The sequence below is a fragment of the Mus caroli genome, chromosome 5 (genome assembly GCF_900094665.2).
Source record: "Mus caroli chromosome 5, CAROLI_EIJ_v1.1, whole genome shotgun sequence".
NCBI lineage: Eukaryota > Metazoa > Chordata > Mammalia > Rodentia > Muridae > Mus > Mus caroli.
Window position 1 is genome coordinate 144661552 of NC_034574.1, and position 10276 is coordinate 144671827.

General features: G+C 42.4%; 1 protein-coding gene across 12 annotated transcripts in view; it reads right to left on the reverse strand.

The window, feature by feature from the left end:
• Stard13 (StAR related lipid transfer domain containing 13) overlaps positions 1-10276 on the reverse strand; it is a 199848-nt gene that overhangs the window by 56091 nt on the left and 133481 nt on the right. For all 12 annotated transcript variants that reach the window (XM_029477491.1, XM_029477489.1, XM_029477488.1 and 9 more), the window contains exon 2: positions 2841-2912. In XM_029477491.1, coding sequence (XP_029333351.1) covers positions 2841-2912 — 72 coding nt within the window. The remainder of the gene's footprint in view (positions 1-2840; positions 2913-10276) is intronic.

Below are 10276 nucleotides of genomic sequence, written 5' to 3' on the forward strand. Positions count from 1 at the left end.
CTGGATATGGCAGTCTCTAGATGGTCCATCCTTTCATCACAGCTCCAAACTTTGTCTCTGTAACTCCTTCCATGGGTGTTTTGTTCCCAATTCTAGATAAATAAATCTTAAAGAAACAAAAACAAAAACAGGAGCCCAGGGACTCTAGTTTTAAGTACACACTACTTCTTTGCTGTGTTGCTCTGGACAAGTAACATTCCCTCAACTGTAAAGTATCACAGTCATGATGGCTACTTTACGGCAGAAGAGTGAGTATTCACTGAATATTGGTTTTTGAATAATAGCGGTTACAGAGCAAGCTCTGTTCTCATTATATTTATGTGATATATATATGTATATATGTATGTATATATATAAATAAAGCCATCTGGCATGTACATATTTCTGAGCTATAGCACATCTTAGATACTTATGGACTGCTCACATTGAATCTCATAGTACCTATAGCATCATATGTATATGTATATGTATATGTATATGTATGTGTATGTGTATGTGTATGTGTATGTGTATATGTATATGTATATGTATATGTATATGTATATGTATATGTATATGTATATATTATTCATCAAGAATCAGAAAGGCTGGGATTTTTAAATTTCCCATCCATCCACGTAAGGACAGTGAGCTGCTTGTTTTTCTTTTGTCTGGACACAAACCGAGACCTGTTTGGGAAGAAGAAATCTTAACTGAGAAAGTTCCTCCATGGTATTGGCCTGCAGACAAATATGTGGGATATTATCTTGATTAATGATTGATGTGGGAGGTTCCCACTCACTGTGGGTGGGGCCACCCCTGTGCTAGTAGTCCTGGGTTCTATAAGAAAGCAGGCTGGGCAAGCCACGAGGAGCAAGCCAATAAGCAGCATTCCTCCTTGGCCTCTGGATGATCCATTCCTGCCTCCAGGTTCCTGCCCTGCCTTCCCTCAGGGATGGAGTGTGGCCTGAGAGCTGTAAGCTGAAACATCCATTTCCTTATTTTGGTCATGGTGTTTGTCCCAATAACAGAAACTCTAACTAGGACCGAGATCGCTTAACGTCCTGGGCTTTCCCTTCCTAATTAGTAAATTGCTGGTAGAGAATAGGAGTTGGGGATTGTTTAGATTTAAACTATAGCAATCAATCAATCTCCTTCCTTCCTTCCTTCCTTCCTTCCTTCCTTCCTTCCTTCCTTCCTTTCTTCCTTTTCTTCCTGGTCTAACAGGTTATGTATGACCCTCTGAAAACTTTTGTCAGAGAGTCTAAGTGTCAAACTACATCCCAACATTAACCCTCCTTTGTCCTTACAGAACTTAAATGAACAAAGTAGAAAAAACTAAAATTTTGGTTTTTAATGCAAACTCGAGACTTTTGGTGAAAGGACAGGAGTCATCTGTACATATAGATTAATTTTGTTGTCTCTTTCACACACACACACACACACACACACACACACACACACAAACACACACACACACACCACAATGTTTGTGGCACTAGAAAGGGAAGTTGCTATGCTTTCATGTGCTAGGTACAGTCATTTTAGCCTCAGACCTACTCTACCATCTTGCATGTTGCCTTATGCTTTGAGACCCACTGTGAAGGTGAATGACATCCAAAGAGACTCATGCCCTCTGGTTCCTTTTCAGCCGTGGCTGAAATGCAAGGAGGTGTCCCTTGGTTCTTCCCAAGGCCAGCTGTGTGCTTTCTCCAGGGGTATGTGTGAGGCTCTTGTTTCCTGGGCTCTGACCTCCTCTACCTTGGGCCTGTAGTAGTGACAGCTATAATAACTCTACACCCTTGGCTCCTCCTTTGTGTATATATTATCCACAACTTTGTAATAAGTACTACTAGCTTTAATTTCCCATAGAGGATCTCAAGTGTGTCACTTGTTTACACCTGGGATCTGACTGATTTATGATGCATAGGGATGATCTACAAAACAGCAAAGATTTAATCATGATTTTAGACAACATAAGATATAGCTAGATGAATACGGTGGTTCAATGAGAATGGCCCCTACAGGCTCAGTATGTTTGAGTGCCTGGCCCCTAGTTGGTAGAACAGTTTTGGAAAGGATTAGGAGGTGTGGCCTCATTGGGGGAGGGGTGTCAGTGGGAAAGGGCTTTGAGATTTCAAAAGTTCAGGCAATTCCCAGTATGTTCCCCTTTCTGCCTCTAGCTTATGAATCAGATGTAAACTCTCAGCTGCCATCCAGCACCATGCCCGCCTGCTGCCGTGCTCTCTGCCATGATGGTCATGGACTCTCAAAAACTTAAGTCCCAAATAAACTTTCTTTTTTATAAGTTGCCTTGGTCATTACAGCTATAGAAAAGTAACTGAGATGGTGAATAGTTATTTGCTCTTAAATAAAGAATCAGGGGCCAGAAGTATAATGTTGGCAAAAACAAAACAAAACAAAAGCCACTTACCCAAAACTCAAAAAACTGACATCTGACCCATAACAGTTTTTATGTAAAATAAGCAAAAATAAGGGCTATCCCAAAACAACTAGTTTTGAGACCTCTAGGAAATGTATTAACAATGTATTCATTGCAATCTCAAGAGAACAGAGCCCAATGAAAGAACATGCAAAAGGTTCTGGAAAGTGAGTTTTGGTAGATACTGGGAAGAAGTTGAAGAGCTGGGTGGGAATCTGCAGGGGGAAGCAGAAGGTGAAGGGGTAGTGGTGGAGGCAGGGACATGACTCATTTCCAATTGTGTCAGAATGAGCTTAGTATTGCAGAGGCTGAGGGGGAGGGAAGGAAATCCACATGTCAGAGCGAACCCTGGTGAGCCCTAGGCGGGGTTTCAGTCGTCAGTTCTCTCTGTGAAGAATGGAGGGAAAGGCTCACATACCTTCATACAGCTGAGCGTATTGTGGGAACCCGGCAGCTCGGAGCCAGTCACATGCTTCCTTCGCCTCGATTTCTAAAACATACAAGAAAAAGAACATCGTGAGTATGACAAGCAGACCTCAATCCTTCTGGTGTGTTCCGTGCAAGTCATTACAAGGCAACACTGCTCCCAGGTAGTTTGGTGTAAGTCAGTCTACCCAGAAAGAGGATGCCAAGACTGTGCAGGCCACGCAAAGCACCGTTCCGTGTGTGCTTGGGCTATCTTCCCTGTGGAGCCATAGTTATGGATGATAACCAGCCTCCCAGGGCAGAACACAAAGGCTGAGTGTCCCCTAGGGAAAAATACCATCTTTATGTACCAAGGAATTAGGTGACTAGGGAGGAAAAGAATGGCTTATTATAATAATTATAATCCTCTTTTTAATGGGTCCTTTACAATTTTCCAAGATAAGCCTGAGATTATTTATTCAGCCTTACTTTAACTCTCCCATTCAGGATCAAAAAACACAATGGAGGAGTCTATTTTCTCACAAACGGAGGCATTACAAAAATCCAGTCTTACCGATGGTTTTAATTCCCAGTGCACTGCATGAAGATGCTCATTGGTCAAGCATATTGGACTGATTTCAAACTCAGAGTGCAGAGGGAAGAGGACCCTGAGACCTGAGTCTAATGGAGTTGCCAGAATGGAGAGGGCCACACCCAAAAGGCTGGTGGGTCCTTTGGGTGAGAATTTGTGGGATGGATACACCAGCAACCCTCCCTGAGGGAATTTGGGGTGAGATGGGCGGAGAGACCGTGTGTAAACCAGGCCATTCTCTGACCTTGTGAATTCTGGATTATTTCTCAACCACCACACTCTTAGATAAACATCAGCCTAGGGAAAAGAAGTCCATCTGTCAAAAGTTCAGTTTCTCCAAATAGAAGTAAAAAGCCCAGGGAAATATCCCAACCAAAGCTCTCCTAGACCACTGGGGTGCTCGGTCAGTGAGTTTCCGCTTGTTTTCCTCTGCAGTCAAAACTTCCAGTAAAGACCTTTCTTGAATCCTTTGCACAAAACCCATCTAACATGGGCCACAGGCCTGAGACTGGGTCCTCTCACAATAAAGGCTCATCATGTTTGACGTGACAAATCCATTTAATTTATATTAAAAAAAAACAAACCAAAGGCCAGATCTTAGCCCCTAAAGATGTGCTTCCATCTGTCAGTATCCCTAATCTGTTCCCACACCAGGGGCAGAAAACTTTCAAGTTCTGGTTTTTGTCTGAGTTGAGAAGTTTCTGCTAATTCTGACCAGCATGGATTGTGTATTCGTCTCCAGTTTCAAGCTGCAGACCTGCTGCCTAGTTCAGCATGAAACAGAGGCCCGACATGAGAAAATAGATTTCCAGACTCGCTTAATTTAAGCTCAGTTATATGAGTGGGTAAGGAATCAAAGAATCCTACATTTTCTAGTGAATCACAGCAATTCTGTGCATTTTTCTGTTTTACTTTTGTTTGTGCTATGATTAAATCATAGCTTTAAGCAAGAAAGTCCCAGAGAACCAGGGAATGAAAACACAGGGAGACCTACAAGTTAGGTGCTTTACAGCATACGGGGATTTGGAGGAAATTGAGAATTCAGGTAAACACAGGACATTAAACCCCTGGAACTAAATGATAGCAAGATGTAGGGAAATTAGAGAGGCAGGGGTCTATCTAGAAAAATCTCTGGGACTGAGAACTATGGCCAGGAGGAGGGATGGGCGGAGGCAAGGTAGAGAGATTCCACATAAAGTTTCTCCAAACCAGTTTATTTTCCCCTAGTAGGAACGTTGATAATGAACTGAAATACCACTCATACACAAACACAAATAGTCAAACCTTAATTAGAACCTGTCTCTGTTAGCCATTCAAATGAACTATGCTTTTAAACCTCTTACGACGAGGTTTTAGGTTCCATACTCAAATCACTGAATTGCAAGGAGTAAATGATAGCAAACTAGAAACTGCCACTCACCAAGCCACAGTGAGAAGGTCTTTTAGACAGTCGCTCTTCATACACAACTGCCTTTCTGTTTGCCTAAATGTCTACCAAACACTCACTGTTCCTTTGCATTCTCCAGTAATATTCATTCAGTAAGACACTTTCCTACTGGAGGACTTGTTTGGTTATAAGGACACATAGGGTTTAAAATGAGAGAATAGAAAGGACACTGCATTATGGTTGGATGGGAATTGTGCCTTAAGGGATCATGAATGCTTGGTCACCACATGGTGGTGGTGTTTTGGAAGATGGTAGAACCTTAGGAGGTGGTACCGAGCTGCAGGGGGTGGGTCACTGGGGGATGGGTGGGTGGGGTTGGCACTAGGGTTATAGGTGAGCCTCTTTTCCATTGACCTCTGTGCTCCCCAGACTGTCCCGATATGGGCAGTCCTTTCTCCGCCATGCTGAACTGGATCCCCTCAAACTGTGAGGCCAAGCAATCTCTAAAATTCATTCTTTCAGGAATTTTGTCACTATGGTGAGATGAGTTACTAATATCTTAGACAAGTGGAAACTGGGAGAGCAGGGAGAGTTACAATCTATCAAGAGACAAAGGTCATTACGTAATGATAAAGGATTCAATTCATTTAAAGGGCATAACAGCTTTGTTTATGCACCCAGTTTCAGGCAGCTTGGCAGGAAAATATGAGGAGAACAGAAGGGAGTGTGACTGCTGGCCTAAAATCTTGACATCTCAATCAAAGAGCAAAACAAACCCACCAACCATCAACAAAGCTATCTTGTATAATTCCCACCATGAAATTTCACTTTGACCATTGAGCTGAGTTGGAGAGGCACCTTACAATGTCTATGGCTCACCCACTGTCCCTTCTAATGCCTATCAGACAAACACTATTTCCCCAGGGCCTTCACAGTGGCCAAAACACAGGAAAATTAGAAGGGAGTCATATTGCCAGTGTCATTTCACAAGGCTCTGTCTAATGGGATCTAAATGACACTTGATGAAGAAAGCCGTGGGCATTTATTCTTTAATGTGCTCTTAGTAATCATCAATGTATTATGCAAAAGCATTTTGCGCCATTAAAATCACATCGGACTATTCTGTTTGTTCCCATTTTCAGCCCTCACCTGTCCTTGTAGCAGCTCCAGGAATGGGTCAACTCATCGCAGCTCTCTTGCTGAAAACACAAGCTATGTGGGGGTGGGACCCAAGAATGCCAGTGGACAAAAGGGCCCACAGACCTCTACCAACATTGGACTAGAGATGTACCCTTTTACCTGCAGGAATATGACTCAAGAGTCCCAATGGATGCTGAAATCCAGATTGTAGTCTAAACCCAGTATATGCCATGACTTTTGATTCAATAACCGATATTGACCATGTGGGACAGAAAGGCTATTCCCCCAACACAGGGTGATACAGTGGGACCTGTAGCACTATGTGAGATTTCACTGTGCTCCCAGGACTCCTGAGTTATTTCTGTTATCTTTGATGTTGTTGTTCAGTGGTTTATGAAGTAGACCTCAAGTACCTGATGTTATGGAAAGAGAAATTGAAAGAATTATTGTTCTTTGATGGGGAGGATGTAGTCCATTTGGCCAGGTATCATGGCAGGACTTTTACAGAATTAAGTATGGAGTGTGTGTGTGTGTGTGTGTGTGTGCACGTGCGTGCGTGCACGTGTTAATATGGCTGTGCACATGTTCAAGTGTGCAGTGTGTGCAGATACCCACACACACAAGTGTGAGAATGTGGGGGTCTAAGGTTGACCTTTCTTTGTTGCTGTCCACCTTGTTGCTTGAGACAATGTCTGTCTCTCTCACTGAATCGAGAACTCAACATTTAGCTGGACTACCTAGGCAGCCAGCCCTTGGGAACTTTCCACCTCTACTGTCTTTGTACTGGAATGCACCACTGAGACCAGTATGTCCTGGGATCAAACTTACTCATTGAGTGCTTTACTAATGGAGCCTTCTTCCCAGATCCTCCTATATCAGTTTTGTAAGTATTCCAGGTAATAATATCATTTACTTCTACAGCAGTTATCTAATTTTGTGCAATGTTTTCTTGGAGAATGCCCCAAACCCTATTCATACATGAACCCAACAGAAACTATGCTTCTCTTGTCAGATGACAGAGCCAGCCCCCAAGTGGATAAAAGACAGACAGAGACCATACATAGCCTGGGTACCAGGGACAGAGGATGAGTCAACGCTGACCGGTTCTCAAAGCAGAACCTCTTTATGTGAAGAACCTCTTCTGGTTTGTTTAAGGGAGGCTGACTACCCTGACGCCCAAACCACACACCACCTGTGCTCCTAAAAAGCCTTCTCTCACTGTGTAAACAGAGGAACCCTATGGTTTCATGTCAACTGCATTTGGGGGCTGAAAACAATTTAGCTTTTTGGCTTTTCATTTAGTCATTGGTCTGTACAAAAAACAAGCAGGCTTCTGATTGGCTTATGCAACAAGTTCAGTAAGCATCTGTTTACTGGCTGGGTACTCTCTTGTGTGACCTGACTGTGATTCCACTGTTTACTGGCTGGGTACTCTCTTGTGTGACCTGACTGTGATTCCACAGGAAGTCACAGGCTTATCCTCACCTGGATACAAGTTCTGCTGTGCTCAGTGTGACTCCTCACCTGAATTACAGCCTCTTGCTTAGAGTGAGACAGAGAATCTGTTCATAGACAGACTTGGTGGGGGTGGGGTTAAGGGGACCTATTGGAGGGGGCACTATCTCAACAGAGCTAGAAAGCTGTATATTCCTGTGGGTATGATAATAAAGGCACTACAGAAATAAACATCTGACTAGTGATATGTTTTTACAAAACAGTATTATGTTTTAAAAAATAATTGTACAGGTTCAGTTTTAAAAACATTTATCGAAGAAAACCTGAAAGGTACAATCTAAGAAGAATTAACTCTTGTCCTATTACCAACACATAATTTAATGCATGTTATCTGCCTGAGTGGTGACATCATAATATCTTAGCTTGACTGCTGCTCACAAACATAAGTATACACTGTGAAGATGTTCCCATATAATGATGTTATTTATAAAAACGTGAAACTTACTTTGTTGGGAATGATTTGTTAAATGTGTGATCCTGGAATACCACCAAGTTGCATTTTGCTGTGGGTTATAACTACCAATGTAGCTGAGATAAAACGCTTCAGTAAGTCCTCCCCAGTGCCAACTGAAGGTGGAGAAGGCTGAACATCTATGGAGGTAGAGAAGATTTACACAATGTTGCTTAAAGGAGTTACTACTTAGTGACATAGGTGCAAACAGTGGCTGTACCAGACTCAGGATGGTCCTAGTCAAGGCAAGAGCTTTACTGGGCTCCAAGGATCTGCTGCACAAGTTTGCAGAGTTCCTTTAAAGTTACAGACTTATTGTTATTTATTTATTTATTTATTTAATGAATGTATACAAGTACACCATAGTTATCTTCAGACACACCAGAAGAGTGCATCAGATCCCATTACAGATGGTTGTAAGCCACCATGTGGTTGCTGGGAATTGAACTCAGGACCTCTGGAAGAGCAGTCAGTGCTCTTAACCACTGAGCCAGCTCTCCAGCCCTGTCATTTTTTAAAACTGGTGCTCCCATCAAAACAGAAATGCCTAGCTAAGTGCTTTAAGTACATTGGGGTCCATATGCTCTCGCTGCATAGCACACAGTCTTTCTTAGCTATCCCAAAGGCCAAAAGTAGTCTTTCTAAATAACTAAAAATTCAAACCAGAGCCACATTAGAATGAATTATCAGGAATCTGGCTGGCTAGGAGGAACTAGAGCTCCTCTACTCTGGGCTTTATTACTAGGGTTTATTACTGGCATATTCACAACCACTGTCCTTACAAATCTCCTGCAAACTTCACAGTTGGGCTGGCTCCAGTGTGAAGCAGCCACTTCCTAAGTGTTCAGGAAACCATTTAACAGGAGTGATTCAGGAAAGTGGGTTTGGGGAATGGTGGCTTCTTCTTCCATTGAACCGGCAAGCATGCATTGAGTTCTTAAAGGTCTTACTAGCAGTGAGGGATGGCTCAGTTACCACGAGATGTCTCCTTGAATACAATTATACAATTACCAGTATTATGGTATCTGGAAGGTGTTAAGATTTCAACAGGATCGTAGTTATAGGTTTAGGATAATTCATACCAATGAGTTAGGTTCATGATGAATGCACTACTTAAGGCAAATGACGCCTTCGCCTTTACAGAGAACTTCCCAAGTGAAGGCCCTGCTTATTAAATCTGTATTTCTTTGGCCAGATACGAGGCGGATTCTGTCCAAATTAATGCCAGGCTATCCATTTCATCTCTATATGGCCGTGAATAAAGTGCTCGTTAAGATTACACACTTCCCCAGACCCTTCTCCCAGGAGGGCTTTATAAACTAAATTACAGGTATAGGCAGCATATTATGGTTTTCTCCACCTTCAATTTCGCCTGATGTTAGGATCCATTATTTTTTCCTGCACTTTTGTGAATCTGTATTAAGTTTGTTTGGATGTTTTCAAATACCTGAATAATTCATGTGTGTGTGTGTGTGTGTGTGTACATACAAATATGATTTTCTGTATAATACTTTCTTTATATGATATTCTAAGTAATGATGGGAAGCTAAAATACAGGTTATTTAGGGCCAATTTAAGATTACCAATCATTACGTTTTTCAGAACATCAAGTCCATTTATAAACACCTGTCTTATCTCACCATGGTTTTAAGCAACCCTTTCCTTGATTCATAACAAACACACTTCTGTCATCAAGGTCATGACCAGAGGAAGGTGAAACCTGGGAGTTCAGAGACACATACTATTCTGTGGCACCTAATTCCATCCTGTCAGAACAGAAACGCCCGGCTCTGAACAAGTGTATTTTTTTTCTCCAAAGCCAGTCACATGCTTATAAAATATTTCATCACCCATTCTTTGTTTTTAAGATTTATTTTATTTTTATATTATGTGTGTGTTTGTGTGTGTGGGCTATCTTCCTCATGAATGCAGTTTTCACAGAGGCCAGAAGGGGGCATTGCATCCTCTGGGGCTGTTGTGTTTAGTTCTGAGGCACCATAAGGGTGCTCAGAACTGAACTCAGGTTCTCGGTAAGAGTAACCAGCATGTTTAACTGCTGACCTATCTTTCCAGCCTCTCCATCTCTCCATCCCCCAATCTTATTAATCTTAAAGACTTATTTAATTTTAATTGTGTGTGTAAGAATGTGCCTGTGGAGGAGGCCAGAAGAGGGCGCCAGATCCCCTGGAGCTTGGGCTCCAGATGGTTGTGAGCTGCCCAGTACAGGTGCTGAGGATTGAATGCAGGTCCTTTGGAAGAGCAGTGAGAGATCTTAACCGTGGGGCATCTATCTCTCCAGTCCCTTAAACAATTATTTTAGCTAGCGTGTGTGTGTGTGTGTGTGTGTGTGTGTGTGTGTGTGTG